Source organism: Taudactylus pleione, unplaced genomic scaffold, assembly GCF_031769625.1.
Source record: "Taudactylus pleione unplaced genomic scaffold, aTauple2 ptg000393l, whole genome shotgun sequence".
NCBI classification, from domain to species: domain Eukaryota; kingdom Metazoa; phylum Chordata; class Amphibia; order Anura; family Myobatrachidae; genus Taudactylus; species Taudactylus pleione.
In genome coordinates this window covers 2,255,616-2,276,983 of record NW_028284794.1, presented here as the reverse complement: position 1 = coordinate 2,276,983, position 21,368 = coordinate 2,255,616, and the positions used below count along the sequence as shown (strand labels likewise).

Below are 21,368 nucleotides of genomic sequence, written 5' to 3'. Positions count from 1 at the left end.
AAAAAGGAGAATGATAGCCTCAGTACCAGATAACATGCAGTGACCCAGAAGTACCAGCAAAGCAGATGGAAACCAGATGTTCGCTTATTAGAATTTTACGAATTCTACTCCAATTGCTCTGTAGTAACTTTAGGTGAAACTAAAATAATGTGAAAAGGGTGTGTATATATGTTTTCTCATACACTGAGGTATTGCTAGTGACAATGGGGGATATCTAAATATACCTTTATAGGAAAATACTACACCTGTTCCATGTAAGCACACATGTGAGCACCCCTATCTTATCATCTACACCTTATTTGGGAGCTGCACTTCATTCATTGCTAGAGATCTCTAATTATTATTCTGTTTATTTATATACAGTATATATATAATTTTTATTTTGCATACATTTCTCTGAGTATTATATGAGGAGTTTTTCAGTTTCAGGGGCCTATTCATCATACGTAAACTTTCTCTGGAGGTAATTAGGTTTAGAACTGGCATGGAGTTCTACCTAATTACCAGAGGAATTCATCATTCCTCCTCCTCCCCATAACTATCTATTCCGAAAAGCTGTCATTTTTGTGATGACAGCTGTTTAGGAAATAGATAGTTATCCCTGTCTACACTAACTTACCGCAGGTGGAATCAGTGCGGCGCATGCGCTGTTACATCTGTAAAACCAGCGCATGCGCAGCACTGCCTACAGCAGCAGTAATTTTGTGTGCTCCCCCCAACCCCCCACCCCCCTTTCCCCTCCGCTCACCTCCCCCCATCCACGACTTACCTGCCCGCGCAGAAGACTCCAGCTCCATCTGCTATGCTGACACGTGGTCTCCCGGCAGAACACGGTACAGTTTATAAAAAAAAAAAAATGTTTTTTATTTTTTCTAAACTTTATTGTGTTCTGTTGGGAGAACACAGTGTCAGCATAGCAGATGGAGCCAGAGGAGGGACCAGAGCAACGGAAGAAGATGCCGGGGGACCTGCCCAGCTGAAAGCAGGTAAGTGTTACCTACTATACGCCACCTCACAGTGGCGTATGGTAACACCATCAAATACCCGAAAATACATAATTTTCACAATTTGATGAATACCATAATTTACATATCCCCATACAGGTTGAGTCTCCAATATCCAAAATGCTTGTGACCAGGGGTATTTTGGATAACGGAATATTCCATATTTTGGAATATATGTATACCATAATGAAATATCTTGGGAATGGGACCCAAATATACACACAGAATGCATTTATGTGTTATATACACCTTATACACACAGCCTGCAGGTCATTTTATACTATATTTTCAATAATTTTGTGGCTCAAGCTAAGTTTGTGTACATACATGAAATTCATTTCTGTTTCATATACACCCTATACACACAGCCTATAAGTAATGTTATACAATATTTTTAATAATTTGTGCCTTAGACAAAGTTTGTGTACATTGAACGATCAAAAATCAAAGGTTTCATTATCTCAGTCATGCCAAAATAATTCCGTATTTCGGAATATTTGGATATGGGAGACTCAGCCTGTATGGAGAGTGTGGAAATTAACGCAGGGGGACTTATCAGTGATATCTCCTGCGTTAAGATACTTAATGAATACTAAAATAACGTTAATTAAGGAAAATGTCCTTAAAACCATTATTTTAGTGTTGACGAATAGGCCCCTCAATCTCTATGATTATGGGAATAAAGAAACCTTGATGTTTTTATGTAAGCTGTAGTGTAAGCATATGTTTTCTCATACAGTGAGGTGTTGCCACTGATACCTTTATAAGAAAATACTACACCTGTTCCATGTAAGCACACATGTGAGCACCTCTATCTTATCATCTACTCCTTATTTGGGAGCTTCAATTCATTTATTGCTATAGCTTTATGATCATCATTCTGCTGATTGATATATATATATCAAATACTGTAACTGATAGTAAGTAAATATATCAGGATCAACTAAGACCGACGGGGCTCATGCCGCAATAGAGCCGGAGGTCTGGGAGTGAAATAGCGGACTTGTGCTAACCTTTTCAGCCTGTTTTGATGAGACTCTAACAGGCCTAATTATACTTTATTAATGCACTATTGTGGGTTTTCATATGGACAATTGGGATCGGTTGCTCAATATATTTACTTACCGTTACAGTATTAAAATGGTATGATACATTGTTGCTGGAGTGCCATTTTTATACACATTTTTATTGTGTTTGGTTTATTTAATATAAAGTATTTATAAACAGAGGAGTAGCGTGGAACCATGGCACCTGGAGAATGTGCATGTCATAGTGCCCCCCTCCCTGTACTGACCTGTGCCAGTGGGGTATGGGCAGCCTGCGGGGGAATACTGCAGCGAAGAAAAAACAGCAAACAGTGGCAGTATCACGCTGGGCATTGAGGTCCCATTAGTGGAATGGAATGCTTCGGTGATGCACATTAACCGGTAGTTACTTTGGCACTGCCAATAAGAAAGAAGACGGGAAGGGGCAAAGAGCCGTTCAGAGATGGGTGGTGACAGAGGCCAATAAGAAAAGAGAGGGGAGGGGCAAAGAGCCAATCAGAGAAGGGAGGTGACAGAGGCCAATAAGAAAAGAGAGGGGAGGGGCAAAGAGCCAATCAGAGAAGGGAGGTGACAGAGGCCAATAAGAACGGAGAGGGGAAGGGCAAAGAGCCAATCAGAGAGGGGTGGTGGCAGAAGGCAATAAGAAAGGTGAAGGGAGGGGCAAAGAGTCGATCAGAGAAGGACGGTGACAGAAGCCAATAAGAAAGTAGTGGACAGGGGCAAAGAGCCGATCATATGGTAGAGAGAGGATGGAATTAAAGAGGTGATAAGTGAATGTAATCAATCTGACAGGAAAGGGGAGGTGACAGAAGATGCTCACAAAGGAGGGGGGGCTGGAGGGGAGACAATCTGGGCAGCTTGAGGGAGCATGAGATGTTAAAACGGATCTCAGATCTGTAACTTATTTAGGATATAGAGCAAACAAACCGAGATAAAACTAACGTGTGGCAGTCATACTGTGTAGTGCCCCATGAATTCCAGAACCCTGGATGGCGCCCTCTGTCCATTTTGGTGCCCGGAGCTCATACTCCACTGGAACCACCCTCGCTACACCCCTGTATATAAAGCTATTTTGGCGTCTTGATCATTTTAGATCTGCCATATCAACATGTTTACATGCATATCGCAACACCTAATTTTGTAATTACCATGGCACTTGCAGGATACCTACACAATGGTTTTTGGGCCTGATTCAGCAAGGATTGGATCTGCGATTACGCACGCTATTGGCCTATTGTGCAGTTCTGCGCATGTATATGCATTGCAGAGCACGTGCACATGTGGAAAGGGTTCACTGCGATCATGACTGCGAACACAGTCACAGAGTGATTGACAAGAAGATCCATTTGGGGGTGGTGATGGGGAGGTGTCAGCGAAATGCAGGTGTGCCAGTGCGTTTGAATGCCACTGCATAGGCGTGCATAAATTATCCACAGCGATACCATACGCAGCCCGGGCTCTCATAGCCTGCGTTCATGTTAGTATTTTCTGAGTAAGGTCAGACCTTGTGCAAGTGTGCTTGAGGCTCTGATGGTACTCGATGTGTCCGATGGTTTTGCTACATATTACGGTTGTGAGTAAAGTGAAGTGGGCGTCCTGATGTTGTACTGAGATATTTTCGCAGTGGATCTGCGTGCAATTACGGGGATGTAATCGCAATTGTGATTCGTTCTGAATCAGGCCCTTTGTGCATAAATTAATATTAACATGTCGAAAGGTGCTGTGTAAAAATAAGAAAGCAAATGTCAAAGACGCCGGGATTTGTATTGAGACGCCCACAGGTGGCAGCGCAAATCCAAATGGCTGCTTACAATGACGCAGCATCGGTCACAGATTCTTAATCAGCTTTCTGAGTAATCCTGTGGTTGCGCAGTATGGCCGCTTGTACAAAGATGCCGGATCTATTTTTATTTCATATGGGATCGCAGACGTGGCCTGCGACATTCCCCAAAAACATTTGAGACATTGCGTACATATCTGAATGAGGCTCATTGTCTGCAGGGGTTCGGCATATTTTTTCAACCTTCATAATGTTGACATGAGAATGTCAACACGGTTGTAATGTCGATATTCCACCTGTTGACATTCAGAACAGTCAGGTGATAGCGATTTCCAACTTTATTCCAGCGGTTCCGGCGGTGAGTAATGCTAACCCCTAATCCTAACCCTAAACCTTCCCTCATGCAGCCTAACCCTAGCTGCACCCACTGCTGTGCTTTGGAAGGCGTTAGCATATTTCAATGACTGCGATTCATGAGAGAACGCAGCTGCCATTGTACTAGTGTAAGTCTTAAAATCATGCCCATAGCGCGCAGGTGCATTAGACATATATTCTCCCAATGATCGCCCTGAGGGCCTGATTCAGAGCCGCTCGTAAACGGCCGCTCGTTCGCTCCGAGCGATGTTCGCACATCTGCGCATGCGTATGGGTTGTATTGCGCATGCGCCAACCAGTCAGTGCGGTCGGAAATCGTGCGCTCGCAAAACAGCGATTTTGCACTAATTTGAGTGACAGGATGAGACGTTTGTGGGTGGTAACAGGCGAAGGTGCTTGAAAACGGGGAGTGGAGATCAGAACGCAGGCGTGCCAAAAGGTCATAACGGGGTGTGCATAATTAACAAAGCAGCGTCATCGACCACGTCAGTTGGTTGTCTTTTAGCCTGAACTGCTCGCATGATTGCGGTAGGAAAATGCTACCACAAGAATTGCGAGCAGTTCATACGCCGTTCGATGTACTCGATTAATCTAATAAATAGCAGAGATGACGTATGATGCGAGCGGCCAGGGGGCGTTTTTTTCAAAATAGCGAGTGCATGTTTCGTTCGCTCGCTCAGACATAGAGGCAGACCGCAAAGAGCAAACGCTTAATTTTAATATCCGGCCCCTTTTTCAGAACGAGCGAGCGCAAATAGTGTCCGGCTCTGAATCAGGCTCTGAGAACTCTATGAGGGAAGAAGGTAAGTGTCTGCATCTCTAGTGGCTGGATAATTAATAGGACACTCACTAAATAACAGGTACCAGAGCTTAATCAAAGGAGTGTTACTCTGTAGACTTTTTCAAGCTGTGTGCCGACACTGGCCCTCATTCAGAGCCGTACGCTCTGAGCAGAGCGCACGCTCTGAATGAGGGCCGCCCTCCATAAAAATGGAGCGTCCTCCTGGATGCTCGTATAGCTGTGGGTCACCACCAACAGCCTATACGAGCGTGCAGTTTGATGGCCGCGATGGTCTTGACCATCGCGACCATCGAAACTGCGAGCCGGAGCCTGCGGTTGAGGTTTTCAACCGCAAGGCCCGGAGTGATTTTGGCTCTATCAGAGCCAAAATCACTCCCACTGACATCACTAGTGATGTCAGTGGGCCGGCTTCTGACGGTAGGCGTTCCCTTGGGAACGCCCCCGTCTGGGAGGCACGCCCCCGGCATGCCCACCAAAGGGGGCGTGCTGTCAATCAAAATCGACAGCACGCCCCCTGTGATCAGACACAACGAGCGAAGGAAAGTACTTCGCTCGTCGCGTCTGGCGCATGCGCACGACGGAGCTCCCTCCGTCGTGCACATGCTCAGTGCAGACCCTCGACCCACTTGCGAGCGGACAGCCGCTCGCGAGTGGGTCTGAATCAGGCCTACAGTCTCCATTATTAGCCCTATTATACATTAGCTTATACTGCATTACTAGAGTGCATGCCTTGTCAGAAAGAGACAGGTAAGACAGTGACAACAAGAGCAGCATGGAATCGGACAAGAGAAAATAAAATAATGATATACAGTGGTAACAGTACACTAAGGGCCTGTTCCAGAGACAGAGGCAATGGTGATAGTTATGCAGAATGAGCGATTACGTTACCACAGAGGATCCACTCAACAAGTGAGTGACAGGTCGTCAGCATTTTGGGGTGGTAACAGGGGGGGGTGGTAATGTAGGGGGGTCATAAAAATGCCGGCGTGGCTGGCCATTTGAACGCTGTTTCGTGGACATATATAAATTAGCCATTGCGACTGCATTTGCAGCATGAGAGCGCTCAGCGTGCGAGGAGAGCTGCAGTGTTTGTCGCTGGTCAGACATGCCGCAAGGACAGATGGCTGCTTGATGTGCACCAATGTGCATGACCGCAAGCCCTGGAGTGATTTTGGCTCTATAAGAGCCAAAATAACTCCCACTGACATCACTAGTGATGTCAGTGGGGCCGGACCCAGACGGTAGGCGTTCCCATGGGAACGCCTCCATCTGGTCAGCCACGCCCCGGCACGCCCACCAAAGGGGGCGTGCTGTCACTCACCATCAACAGCATGCCCCCTTTGGTGCGAGACCCCGAGCAACGGCTTCCCCGTCGCTCGCCGGGTCTCGCGCATGCACACGACGGAGCAACCGCCGTCGTGTGCATGCGCATTTGGGTACCATCGACCTGCTTGTGAGCGTCCTGCGCTCGCGAGCGGGTCTGAATGAGACCCAGAGTACAGCAGAGTATGTAGCTGACAGTACAGTAAAGTAGTGTAGCACAGAGTACAGTAGAGTAGTGTAGCACAGAGTACAGTAGTGTAGCACAGAGTACAGCAGAGTATGTAGCTGAGAGTACAGTAGAGTAGTGTAGCACAGAGTACAGTAGAACAGTGTAGCACAGAGTACAGTAAAGTAGTGTTGCACAGAGTACAGTAGAATAGTGTCACGCAGAGTACAGTAGAGTAGTGTAGCACTGACTACAGTAGAGTAGTGTAGCAGAGAGTACAGTAGAGTTGTGTAGCACAGAATACAGTTGAATAGTGTAGCATAGAGTACAGTACAGTGTAGCACAGAGTGCAATAAAGTAGTGTAGCACAGAGTACAGTAGTGTAGCACAGAGTACAGTAGAGTAGTGTAGCACAGAGTACAGCAGAGTATGTAGCTGAGAGTACAGTAGAGTAGTGTAGCACAGAGTACAGCAGAGTATGTAGCTGAGAGTACAGTAGAGTAGTGTAGCACAGAGTACAGCAGAGTATGTAGCTGAGAGTACTGTAAAGTAGTGTAGCACAGAGTACAGTAGTGTAGCACAGAGTACAGCAGAGTAGTTAGCTGAGAGTACAGTAGAGTAGTGTAGCACAGAGTACAGCAGAGTATGTAGCTGAGAGTACTGTAAAGTAGTGTAGCACAGAGTACAGTAGTGTAGCACAGAGTACAGCAGAGTAGTTAGCTGAGAGTACAGTAGAATAGTGTCACACAGAGTACATTAGAGTAGTGTAGCACTGAGTACAGTAGAGTAGTGTAGCACAGAGTACAGTAGAGTAGTGTAGCACTGAGTACAGTAGAATAGTGTAGCACTGAGTACAGTAGAGTAGTGTAGCACAGAGTACAGTAGAATAGTGTCACACATAGTACAGTAGAGTAGTGTAGCACTGAGTACAGTAGAGTAGTGTAGTACTGAGTACAGTAGAGTTGTGTAGCACAGAATACAGTTGAATAGTGTAGCATAGAGTACAGTAGAGTGTAGCACAGAGTACAATAAAGTAGTGTAGCACAGAGTACAGTAGTGTAGCACAGAGTACAGTAGAGTAGTGTAGCACAGAGTACAGCAGAGTATGTAGCTGAGAGTACAGTAGAGTAGTGTAGCAAAGAGTCCAGTAGAGTAGTGTAGCACAAAGTACAGTACAGTAGTGTAGCACAGAGTACAGTACAGTAGTGTAGCACAGAGTACAGTAGAGTAGTGTAGCTGAGAGTACAGTAGAGTAGTGTAGCACAGAGTACAGTAGAGTAGTGTAGCACAGAGTACAGTAGTGTAGCACAGAGTACAGTAGAGTAGTGTAGCATAGAGTACAGCAGAGTATGTAGCTGAGAGTACAGTAAAGTAGTGTAGCACAGAGTACAGTAGAGTAGTGTAGCACAGAGTACAGTAGTGTAGCACAGAGTACAGCAGAGTTTGTAGCTGAGAGTACAGTAGAACAGTGTAGCACAGAGTACAGTAAAGTAGTTTTGCACAGAGTACAGTAAAATAGTGTCACAGAGTACAGTAGAGTAGTGTAGCACAGAGTACAGTAGAATTGTGTAGCACAGAGTATCATCGACTAGTGTAGCACAGAGTTCAGTAGAGTAGGGTAGTACAGAGTACAGTACAGTAGTTTAGCACAGAGTACAGTAGAGTAGTGTAGCACAGAATACAGTAGAGGCAATTTAAAAATAGGTGAGCTGGGGGGGCGTGGCTTGGCGGCTATCGGGATAGGATGTGTGCAGCTCTAGCTCCTGGTTGGCATCCTATTAAAGGCCTGGAAACCTGCCTTCGGCCCCTACTTAGGGCACCTATCTGTCCCTCCCTACCTGCTGCTGTCAGGGGATAGGGACTGCAGAGCGGGGGGGAACCTCCTCTGCCTTTTTGGGTTGTGGCCTGTCATCAACCCTCCAGAGACCCCAGACTTGCCTGAAACGTGGGTCCCACAACAGGGCGCGGCGTTCATGTGGCCCTCAGTCACACCCAAAAGTTCCTGCTTGCCCCCGACTGCCTCCTCTCACCCTCCGGACCTCCCCTCATCACACTATAACTACGTCTTGGTCCATTTCTGGCCATTGGTTTCTGTGACTGCTGCGAGAGCGGCCTGCTCCACCCACGACTCCGGAGCTGAAGACCTTCACTTCTGGACTGATCATGGACCCTGCACATCAGCCCCACAGCCTTACCTGACTCTCCTTATTGGGTTGCAGGTCTGCTTAGCCCCTGGTGTTGCTGCTGAAAGTACTGTACAGCAGGTGGTCATCTTAGACCTGCTGGACACCAGGTTGCTTGCTTGGAGGTGACATTTAAAACTCTCAGTTAGCTCTGAGGACCTCATTCAGAGGCGGTCATAAGCGGCCGCTCGGTCATACGCCTAACGACCGAGAAACTGAAAAAGGAAGCAATCGCTTGGCCGGTCGGTTGCAACCAAAGTGATACCCATACGTGAACAATGCACCTCCTCTAGCTAACGAGTGATAGCAGTTAGCGATCTAGTCAATCGTTGTCAGTCGCTGTATGTTAATTTTCTTCTCATGGTTGCGGCCGCTTGTGTTGTGTTGATGCCCACAAAAAATAAAAAAAAATGCATAGAGAAAGCAATCACCATGAAATTTATTTATTCTTATTATTCACAAATGCAAACACAGCAGAATCAATTACAAGCCAATTAGCAGTGTTATTAGCTACAACAATCGATTATTAGCTGCTTGCATTGTGTGGCTCAAAATAGAAACATCAATCCTAACATCAGTTACGTTTGATACTATCGATTGTACTGTGTGGCTTGCGGGTGCTCCTACCCTACCTTAAGCTGTACGATCAGCCAGCCCTCTATCCTGCTCGCAGAGTGACGTTTTACTACTTCCGGCCTTCTATGTCGGTCGTAGCAGGTCATTTATGTACGCCCCTAAAACGCCCTCAAAACGCTGAGGCACGCCTGCGTTTTCAGACCACCACCCCCGTCAACACCCACAAACGGCCTTTCATGTCAATCAACTCTCGGAAGCCACTTCCTGCTCGTAATCCATACGATCTACAGCATTTTGGATCGCAAAGCCTCGTACGCACATGCGCACAACTAACCATGCGCATGTGTGGTTTGGAACACTGGATGTGTACGACCGAGTGGCCGCTTACGAACACCTCTGAATGAGGTCCTGAGTTCCAAGATATAGCCCATTTATGATGATGTAGGGCTATTCCTAATGAATTGGGCAGAATGGAGAGAATCTTACCAGCAATCTGCGTTCCACACAGTGGGAGCGGGGCCTAATGACCCAATTAAATGAATCAGTTACTTGTCCCCTCTCCTATTCAAATATATGCGATTCACGGGATTACCCACACAAGATAACTGTGGTGCACTGAGTGACAAGCATAGTGAGCGATTCCACCAAGACATTTCAGCAATGGAACAAAGATATCAGGGTAGGTGATAACTACTGTTGGACAGTGACAAGAGATGCCCCAGAAGAGGAGTACAAGCGACAAGCATAGAGAAAGCACCCCCATGAATAGGCCACTATAATACATAGTACTTTCCTATGCTGTATGTTTGTTTCGTTTTGTGTTCTTATTTGTGATTGATTGAATTAAAACAACTGTTATTTATTTTCTATCAAGAAAATATCAGATTATTTTAAAATAGTTTTTCACTATGACTATATTACTAATGTACATACAGTATAGTACAAGTAGTATAGCTTCAAAATAGAACTAGTAAAAACATTCTGAAATCATTTTAGTTTTTCTTTAACCTCAAATTAGTAATGTATGACTATTGTTAGAAAGTAAACAAATTAAAAGTATTAATTTGTTGTACACTGTTATTGGGAGCTCGTACAGCACATAATAAATTACTTAATGACAACATTAAATCATCACTACGAAAATGAAAATGTTGATTTTACCAATGGGGGAACAAACCAGGGAAACTTCTAGCCCAAGTCTTGAGAATGCAGCGAGCATCTGGGTTTATACATGCTATTAGAGATAATTCTGGCATTTCACATTTGCAGACATCTAAAATTGTCTACTGCTTTCAACAATATTATTCCACTCTTTACAATTTGGCGGATTCCTCCCCAATCTCATCTCCCCTCCATTCATCCCAAAATGTTTTAGACTATCTTTCTTTAGTGTCTTTCCCAACCCTTTCTCCCTCAGACAGAGAATCACTTGAGCTTCCTTATACACTACAAGTGGTTGAGTTAGCAATTTCCTCCTCTCCCACGGGCAATAGCCCTGATGGACTATTGCCCGTTTTCAATTCTGTTTCTGCAGACTCCCAGTTTTCTAACCAATCCTTAGAAGATCATATTTCGGTCATCCCTAAGCCAGGTTACTCCTCCCTGTGCCCAAGTTACAGACCCATCTAGCTTCTTAACGTTGATCTCAAATTATAGCTAAACTTATAGCCAATAGAATCCATCCCCTTCTCCCACAATTGATCCACAATGATCAAGTAGGTTTTGTTATGGGGCAAGAAGCATTTGATAATGCCACAAAAGTCCTTAATCATTTGCATCTGGCATCACAGATGAATACACCCACCATTCTCCTATCCACTGATGCTGAAAAAGCATTTGACAGGATAAATTGGACGTCTCTGAGGTCTGTGCTCGAGTATATGGGACTAGGTCCTCTTGCTTTACATATAATTTTAGCCTTATATGCGAATCTTTCAGCAACAGTAAGAGTCAATGGCACCCTGTTGGAGGCCTTTTCTATTATGAATCACCAGTCAGGGCTGCCCATTATTCCCATTAATTTTTGTACTTTGTAATGAAGCTTTCGCAAGATCTATAAGAGCTAACTCAAATATCTCAGGCATAACTGTGGTTGACGTAGAGCATAAACTAACCTTATTTGCAGATGATTTGTTAGCCATCATTTCCCATCAAAAATTTGGAGAATTGTCCAACTTCAAGATTCATTTTTCAAAGTCCAGGGCCCTCAATATTTCCTCTCCCTCCTATATAGTAGCTGGCTTGCAAGCAGCCTTCCCTTTCTTTTGGCACTCCTCCTATATTACAGTATGTATCTAGTGATTAAACTCACTAAAATTTTGTCACAACTATTTCACGCTAACTTCTCCCCTCTTCCCTTGTCCATTTGCCTGGACTATAGCCATTGGCATCTCAAGCAGCTTTCTTTGCTGGGGAAAATTAATGTGGTCAAGATGAACATGCTTCCCAAGTTGCTCTATGTCCTCCAAACTATACCGATAAAAGTGCCGGAGTCTTTGTTCTGTTTACTCACTCTTTTGATTCAACACTTCATTTGGTCCTGGAAACGACCCAGAATTCTACGAGATTTATTGCCTTGTTCGAAACAAGCGAAGGGCCTCCAACTTCCAGATATTAAGTCTTATTACCATGCCACCCACCTGAATAGAATTCTTGAATGGAATAGGAATAGAGACATTAAGCATTGGGTTGATCTAGAAGGCTGCTTCATGAAACAACACCCTGAAATCGTGCCTTGGTGACCCTCTCTTTCTAATTTTTCTCCTCCTCACCCATCAATATCTTCCACACTTTCTATCTGGAAGTCCTTGAGGAAACTTCCATCTATTTCTTCGGACTTTGGACCTCTCTTCTACTTCCTGGCTAATCCCAAGTTTCCACCTGGCCTCAACCCCTCACATTTCCCCGCTTGGACTTCTGCAGGCCTCTTCAGAGTTGGCCAGCTGGTTTCTGTTTCAGGCATTAAACAATTTTCAGAGATTAGAGAAAAATGGGAAATTCCTCACTCAATTTTGGAAGTTCCTCCAGGTTCGCCATTTTCTAAACTCTGAAAATAAGGTAGTCCTAGCTAGAAGAGAGCTTACCTCTTTTGAGAGACTATGTGTCTCCCACCATTCCCCCTCCCATATGATATCAGTTCTTTACAATTTGCTATTATCAGATCAGGCACTGTCCCTTCCTCCCTGGACCAGGGCATGGGAAAAGGAAGGCCTCTCCCTTTCTGAACAGGATTGGCATTTTTTTTATTATGACCAATTCCAGCTCTATCTGTGCTACTGTAAAAAAAACACAATATAAGATTCTAATGTGATGGCACAGACACCCCTCCCTACTCCATACCTTGTTCCCTTCTATCTCTAACACATGCTGGAAGTGTTCTTTGGCTGTAGGATCTTCGAGGCATATTTGGTGGGACTCTCCTTGTTTATCAACTTTTTGGTCTGAAGTAGTTCTTATTTCACAATTAATTTTAGACTGCCTTGTGCCTACAGACCCCACTTCTTGGCTCCTTAATCAGTCCTCAACCCTGGTTTCTACATATAAAAAGTCCCTACTTTGCCATCTATGCAATGCAATGTGATCCATTATCCCAATATTGTGGAATTCTGATAAACCCCCCTCTCGCAATGGCTGGTTCCATAAATTTATTTTGTTATGTCTATGGAAGATATTTTAAACTCTTCATTGGATCAACCCTCGGATTTGACCAGTATCTGGTTTCCATGGCTATATTACAAGTCCTCGGATGACTTTAAGAATTATATCACATCATTACATCATACTACATGATTTATGACCCTTAGATATGACTCTTGTTTTCCTTATTTTTGAAAGATCCCGCTTCATTTTTTATTTTTTTTTACAATGTTGTTGATTTTTTATTTCGGATATGTATGTGACTATATTTTTTACCAGATCTTATACTGTTTTGATACATATGCAATATGTGTTGTTTTTTCTGTTTATATGAAACTTTAGTAAAAACAGAATATATAAAAAACATAGGTGAGCCAAATGTAAGCAGGTAGTGGTGGGCGGGAAAGTGGAGAGCCAAAATATCAAGCAAGGGAGAGCAAAGATATTGTTGAAGTGTATCACAGGGGAAGGCGGGGCTAGTAGTTCAGGAGAAAGTTGTTACTATGAATCTAAAACTGCACCCACATCTCGCCACGGCTCGTGCGACTGGGAACAAGTTTTAACATGTTACAGTCAGTCCTCAGTGAAACGGCTCTAACTCAGACGTGTTTACGTAATAGGTACCAAAACAAATCTGTTTTTCTTGTTCCAAAGTAATATTTTTCACCTAGATTGGAAGTCGTATCTTGGCTGGACTGGTAAAGGTAAGGGGTTTATCATTCATTTTGTTAAAATCACAGACCATTAGTGTATTTATTATCATGGTTATAATCATGAATTGAAGCACGGAAATCAAACTATGGTGATCTTGGTTAGTTGTTACACCGTATTGGAGGAAAGTTGTTACTCACTGACACTCCCATTAAAGACCAGCTAGAACTAGAGGCAAATATAAGAAATAAAAAAAAAGAGGAAACACTACAGAAACGTAAGAAATCTTTACTCTGGAATGAAGGCAAAAATAAAAAGACTAAGAGGACATCAAAATCTAAAAAACAGAAAGTAGCCAAAACATTGTTGAGTTCGGAAGATGAGTGTTCCTGTATAATGTGAGCTAAGAGTTACAAAATGTGGAAACCTGGCCAAGGGTGGGTCTAGCGTATTGCATGTATAGGGTGGGCTCATGTTGCTTGTGTAACAGGTGATGCAGCAGCATTTACTGTACTTACACTAATTGTGAATCAGAAATCGGCAGTGACAATGAGTGATTTCTGTCATTGTCATCAGATTATATACCAAATATATGCCAAATGTGATTTTGTGACAAAAGTATAAAGTTTTCTAATGAATGTTTTTTATATTAAGATTTTGTATAGATTATTTTATCTCTAAAAATTTGCCCTAACCCCTTAACAGTTTACCACTGTTGGAGGCAGATTACTATGATTATTTTTGTTCTGAAAAACATGTTTTTCATTGTTACAATAATTATTGGGTGTTACTTACTCCCAAAATAAATAGAAGAAAGAATACTGTTTTGTTTGCAAATTTTTATGTTTGGTTGTGATTAAAGATTTTTTGTAACAATCAGCCTCACCTTCCCCTATACAGTACATCATAGTGGAGACAGTAAATATAAGTACTGAAAAATGAAATAGTACAAAAGAGTGTGGGTATCTGCTACTAATGTGTCTTCCAGTTCCATTTGTGTACATATCAAAGAAAACGCCTATAAGCTCTTTTATAGATGGTATTATGTCCCATCTAAGCTACACAAAATGTTCCCAGATACCTCTAATTTGTGTGGGAGATGTAGTACTGATATTGGAACTTTTTTGCCCATTTGGTGGACCTGTCCTAAACTCGTTTCTTTTTGGAATGAGATTAGATCCCTCCTTCACGCTATAGTCAGCCTAAACATCCCTTTTAGTCCTAAGTATTTTTTACTTCCACTATGTGTCCCAATCCCAGATGCTACTCGTCACCAGCATAAATTTATTCGACATGTAATCTTATCATCTTAATGTACTGTAGCATTGCAACAGCTTGGAAAAAACCAGAGGTCCTTACAATAAGAGAGGTCATAGCTAAAGTGTGGCATGTATATCCTATGGAATACGTGATGAGTATTTTACGCAACTGTTCCAAAAACTTAATAAAAATAGGGGATCCATGGAATTCAAATTTTCAGATGCCTCCAGTGTTTCTATAACACCTGGTCATAAAGATGCTCTTTAGTTATATTACTTCTATTTCTATATATACATTTCCTCTTCTCTTCTTTTCTCTTCTCGCCCCCCCCCCCTTCTTCCTCGTGGTGGATTGTCACGCCACAAACATTCTAAAATCTATATGAAAATAGTTTAGACAATTTATTTTTTCCATGTACGATGTTAATTTCTTTTTCCAATTGCTATTGTACTAAATATGTTTTGGTTTATTTTTTCTTGTTCTCATAGTCCCCTGCATGGTTTCCACTGCATATTGTCTTTCATCTTTTGAATAAAATATTGATTAAAAAAAAAAAAGAGTGAGTATCAGATTACAATGGTGAACCCAGATAACACAGATAGAAGATGGATGGAGCTCTCTTTGGTTATGTTGAGGCTGAAGGTTGGAGAATAAGAAGATAGAGGAAAGGAAACACGGGGGAAGGATTATAAAGACAGTACTGAGTGAGGAGTTACTTAAAATGAATTCAGGAGGTTATAGAGATAGTGGAAAAGGCAAGAGTCCAGAAACCTGTATGACTGACAATCAATGACCATTGTGTCTAGGTTTGTAAGAATCAAGGTTTAAAAATAGTTCAGTATGGACTGTTAATGCACAGCCCAAGGCATGTGTCTTAAATGGAGAGTAATCAAAATGCATGCTGGTCTGAGACAGAATGTGTAATCAATCTGTATCTCAGTAACTTTACAGCTGAGCAGCAGGAGTGCTTTTCCAGACACAGGCCTTCATTCAGAGGCGGTCGTTCGGGAGCGATCGATCGCACCCAAAGTGATCGAGAATATGCAAAACGAGCGCTCAATCGCAACGCACATCGTAAGCGCGGAAACACCCACAACAATGAAAGCACACCTATCTCTACGGCCTAATTCAGAGTCAGTCGCAGGCGGCAACCTACGTCAGCATGATTAACACCTGTTACATTGTTAATTGCCTACAGACATCGGTTGAGGCAGAAACCATCGCCTGCACTCGCAATGCTTAGGGTAGACCCTGGGCTACCTTTAGCACTACGAGCAGTAGCATCGTTATTGCTACGAGATGACGTGTGTGATGACTCGCTCAGTAATATATGCGCGCCCTTAAAACGCCATTTTTTAAGGTCAGCCACGCCTGCGTTCACACCACCACACCCCCATTCACAAGCACCTTCCCCTGTAACCACCCACAAATGGCACAAAATGTCAATCACAGCTACGACCTCATAGTGACTAACGAGCAAGAGGATTGTGGTCGGAAAGACAGGCTTGCACATGTGCACTGCCATGTGGATGCATGCGCAGATGAAAAAAACATCGCTCGCTACGTCCAATCGCTCCGTGCGACCGCCTCTGAATGAGGTCCACAGTGCCCATCCAGGATTAGTGATTAGTGACTCCAGAAACATGTTCTGATTTCTGGTCTGGCCAGAGTAAACCTGAATGTGAAGTAACAGTAGCTCCTAACCACATCTCAGCCGACTCCCAGGGAAGAGGCAGCCCCATTTTCAATCCAAGATGGGTTATATGAAATATGAGATGCAGGAAGGAGACAATTTAGGAAGGGATTGATGCTGCCAAAGGGTGGGTGGACTCCCTGTGTTCCCCTATATTTGTGTCCCTCTCCCTCCCCCCCTGCAGTTCCTGATTTCCTGATACCACCTCTGATAAGAGAAATGGGTAGGGGTGATTGGGGGGGGTGAGATCATGAAGCTACTGCTCCCATTCTGTCAGGTTTAAATCTGTCTTACATTCAACTATCCTCTGTGTGTCAGTGTTGGTGTACAGGGGAGCAGGATGAGGGGGTACAAACTAAAATACTGAGTACTAGAGAAAGTTACACACATTAATGCCTTACATACAAACAAACTAAGTGAATTAAAGTAAACTAACTGATAACCCTAATGTTGTGATACTGTGTCATTTTACAGGTAGATAGATGTAATGTTTATTGTATTTGTGATTTCCATAATCAAGGACAATTATATGCACTAAGTTTAATATATATTGTCATGGAGAGTGGAGAACTTCTACTTTACTGGGAAAGCTTCTTTGAAATCTGCAAAAATAATTAAATGGTCTTTGTTGGAGCTTTTAGAAGTAGCACTGATGGGTCAGTACAAAACCCTAACAATGTATGATGTTGGATTGTATCATAGTTTATTTTTAAGAATCCAATATGCACAATTAGAGGATTTAACCACAACTCATGTCAATGTTTTTCAGGGAGAACATTTGGAGTATGCTAAAGTGAGACCAGCCCTCTTCTCCTGCAGCTAAACCACAAAGATGATGTAATCTCCTAGGAGCAGGATCCTCCTCACTGTCTCACAGCCTTCTTCTCTAGCACTTCTATGACAGCCTTCACCTTCCCAGCTGTATTGTGTATAGAGAATTGTGTTGCTAATTGTTAGCTTGTGCTCTGTTCATAATTTGGTTACTGTATTGTAATGTAATGTTCTGTGTACCCTTTACTGTATGTATGGCACTGCGGACAACTTGTGGTGCCCTATAAATAAAATGTAATAATAATAATAATCATAATAATAATAATAAAAGATGACGCACACTGGCATAGAGACCATCTTTGCTGATGTGCATAATCATTTGCCATTCATTTTTTATGCTCATTGTAAAATTGAGGACATTAAGGACTGTTTATAATATTATTCTTTCTTCCTCCACTAGGGGGCACAGGGATGACTCTGGGTATAGCCTGGAGAGGGAAGTCTGAGCACCACACAGTTAATTCAATTACCTGCTGTACAATCCCAGGCTCCCTTACCTCTATACCCCGCCCCCAGCCCTGAATCTCAGTTTTAAGTTTGGTACCAGCAGGAGCCGGGCACCAGTTTATAGGGTGCTACTTTAGATGGTCCTCCGATTTGTAATTGATTTATTTTAGAACATTTGTTTTCAGTTTTTTGGCTGTGGACTCTCAAACAGTATAAACTGCCAGCTGCAGCCAGGGGATGTCAGGTTAGATGGCTCTCTGCATGGAGGGAGCCATGAGTCAGCGGCTGTCACCACCAGAGCAGGAGACTTCCAGTGGTGCTGATAGTGAGGGGCACCTGTTTTGACTGTGCTCACCACTAGGCCACCAGGAGCAGGGGCTGCTTTAACCCTGGGGGTTAGACCAGGTGGGTTCTTCCCTGTTTGTCCCTCCCCTGGGGCATGCTTTACCTAAGAGCCCAGCAAGTCCCATTCACATTTTACCTTCATTCCTCCCCCTCCAGAACTGTGAGCCGCCATTTTAGCTATAGCCTGTCTCAGTGTCGGAGAGTGAGGCAAGGCTCCAGTCTTCTCTGATAGCCTGCTCCCAGCAGCTGCACTACTTTCCTTGCTCCTTCCCGCTACATTTTGCTGGTTTGTTGAGCTATTGCCCACATATTCTACATTGAGTGGTCTGGATGTATGATATATGTAAGTGTACTTTCTTTTTATCTGTGCAGCTGGGGCTGGTCACTGATGGTACATCCCTTGCAGAGGTGAGTAGAATTTTTTTTATGCCTAGTTGCTAGTTGCTGCAACAGAAGCAGGTATATTTCTAATACAAGGGTTTTCATTATATACTAGCACTACAAAGACCCTGGGGTGCTTACACCTTACTAAGTAAGTTGGTGTATATTTTTTTCTGTTGCTTACTGTATGTCCAGAAAAAAAACTACTAAGGAGGCTGGTGCTACTGCAATGCGCACATCAAACAGTGTCTTAGTGTCACTTCTCCTCAGGGTCAGGGGCATGACAGTCTGTGTGTCCATTGCTTTGAGCCCTGCAACAGGTAATTTTGCCTATAGCTTCTACTCAAGAACCGGCTTGGGTGTCTTGGCTTACACAGGTAAGGTCATAAATGTTAGACCATATGTTAGTACCAGTACACCTGTACCTGTCACTGTGCCACAGCTCCACATGATAGAGCCACCCTGTATGCAGATATTTGCCCAATATGCCTAGGGGCTACCTCAGGTGTTCATGTCCTCTCAGCAGATGCTGGATAGAGATAGGGCTCCTAGGCATAGACCTGCTCTGCGTGAAAGTTCCACTCCATTATCTTCTGGAGGTTTGGATTCAGAGATATGCTCAGATGGTGAAGCTAGCTCTTCTATTTACTCAGACGTGGAGACGTCTTCTGTCCTGGGAGAAGACTATGTCTCCTATAGATGTAGAGGCTCTTATCAGAGCAGTTAAGACTACTCTATTCGTGTAGGAATTGGAGCAACCTGTCTGTCTTCTGCAGAGGCTTGGACTCACCCCAGTAGACACTTTCAAGTTTCTAAGCGTATTGCTACCTTTTACCTTCTCCCTGCTGCAGATAGGGTTAAGTGGGAGTCTCCTCCCACCAGTGGAAACCCCAATACTCGGCTTATTTTGTCATCCCTTTTACCTATCGCTAACATGGCGTCTCTTAAAGACCCTACAGATAGGAAATTGGAAAATTTCTTAAAGACCATTTCTGTGAATGCAGGGGCTCTGGCTCGTCCATCCCTAGATTTCGGTTGGGTAACTAAAGCTGTGGGCCGCTGGGCAGACAATTTGGAAGAAGGTCTCACCTCTAGTGCACACAGAACTGACTTAGGGCCTGATTCAGCAAGGATTGCAACTGTGATTACACACGTAATTAGATGATTCATATGCATCGCAGTGCACAAACCAGCCACTGCGGTTGGGAGTGCAATCACAGTCACTACGCAGACCCATCGTAGAGTGATTGACAGGAAGTACCATTTGGGGGTAGTGATGGGGGGGTTGGAAGGTGAAACACAGGTGCGCAAATGCATTTGAACGCCATTGCAGGGGAATTCATAAATTAGCCACTGCAATGCCATACGCAGCTTGGGCTTTCACTGCGTGAGATGAGGTTAGCAATTTCTGAGTAAGGTCAGAGCTTGTGTAAGTGTGCATGAGGCTGTGATGGTACTTTATTGTACTGTTGTGTTTGCCATCTTGCTATGCATTACAGATGTGTGTAAGGAAAGGTAGGCTTTATGTTGTATTCTGATGGCATGGCGATCACAGTGGATTAGAATATCATCACAGTGAGACTGTATGCGTAATTGCTATTGCATTCACAGTTGTGAACTGTAATGAATCAGGCCCTTAGTTACTGTGGTTGCATAAATCAAAGAAGCAGCTTCTTATTTATCTGAAGCATCTATAGATTCTGGGATTTTAACCTCTAGTTTCTGCTTCGGCAGTGGCGTCGAGAAGAGCTCTCTGGCTGCGCACCTGGAAAGCAGGCACTGAATCTAAGAAGGCTCATGGTGTTCAACTAGGGGTATCCTTACTTTTTTGCAGACAAGTCTGCAAAAGCCTTCGGCTATCATCTTTGTAGGTCCAACATTCAACTTTGAATGTCCTTTTTCAAAGACAGATAGCTCTGCTTCCTGAAGTAAGAACTTTTTACCAGAGAGTTCTCCATTTGCAGTCACCATTTTTTTCTCCTGTGACTCCCTGAGATCTTTCTTTAGTTCTCCAAGCTCTCCAGTCGGCTCCATTTGAACTGTTACAGATGGTCGAATTGCATTGGCTCACATGAAAAATGGTGTTTCTCTTAGCCATTGTGTAGGCTCAGTGGCTTTGAGCGCTCCCTCATGTTGCTCTCCATTTCTTGTGCTCTATTCAGGGCTATCTTAAGGACTCACCTAGGCTACCTTTTGAAGGTAGTATCCCATTTTCATATTAATCAGGAAATAGTAGTTCATGCATTTCAGCCTTCGGATACATCTCACCCTGAGGCTTTGTTGGATGTGGTGAGGGTTCTCTATCTTTGGGCCGTGTTCAATTTGGCTGCGAAAAGTCGGATATTGGCGATAAATTATCGCCGATGATGTCATTTTTGCATGTTTCAATTTTCCCCATTTTCAATTACATTCACCAGTGCGAAAAGTCTTTGTAAAAAATCGGGGATAATTTTTCACCATGTTTTACATGGCAAAAAAAAAAATGCAGAATTGGGGTTTAGGGTTGCAGGCTTAAAACAAATAGCCTGCACCCCTGGGAATGACCAATAAAAAAGATCTATGTAAAAAAAAAATCGGGACACCCCCAAAATTTATGTTTCACTTTGGGGTGTAAAAAGAAAAATAGCAAAATTGATTCCAGAAGGGTTCCATTAAATGCGGCAGGTGCATTTTTGCAGAATTTTTAAATAGCATTTTAGGGACTTAAAAATATGCTTACCCCCATTTTCATGTACCCCAGATTTGATAGGCATAGTTATTTAAAAAAAAAAACTAAGTGCTATTCTTCACCACTTCTTCATATCCACAAATATGCACCTGCCGCAGCTATTAGAAACCCTGACTTCCTTCAGCAGGTAAAAATGGGGGT

The 21,368-nt window shown here is 43.4% G+C and overlaps 1 protein-coding gene across 1 annotated transcript in view; it reads left to right on the top strand.

The window, feature by feature from the left end:
* The window catches only part of LOC148506847 (uncharacterized), a 119,549-nt gene extending 100,323 nt beyond the window's left edge, over positions 1–19,226 (top strand). Inside the window, exons 5-7 of the mRNA XM_088446091.1 lie at positions 17,230–17,288; positions 18,491–18,526; positions 18,993–19,226. Of these exons, the coding sequence (XP_088302217.1) occupies positions 17,230–17,288; positions 18,491–18,526; positions 18,993–19,226 (329 nt within the window). The remainder of the gene's footprint in view (positions 1–17,229; positions 17,289–18,490; positions 18,527–18,992) is intronic.
* The last annotated feature ends 2,142 nt before the right edge of the window (positions 19,227–21,368 follow it).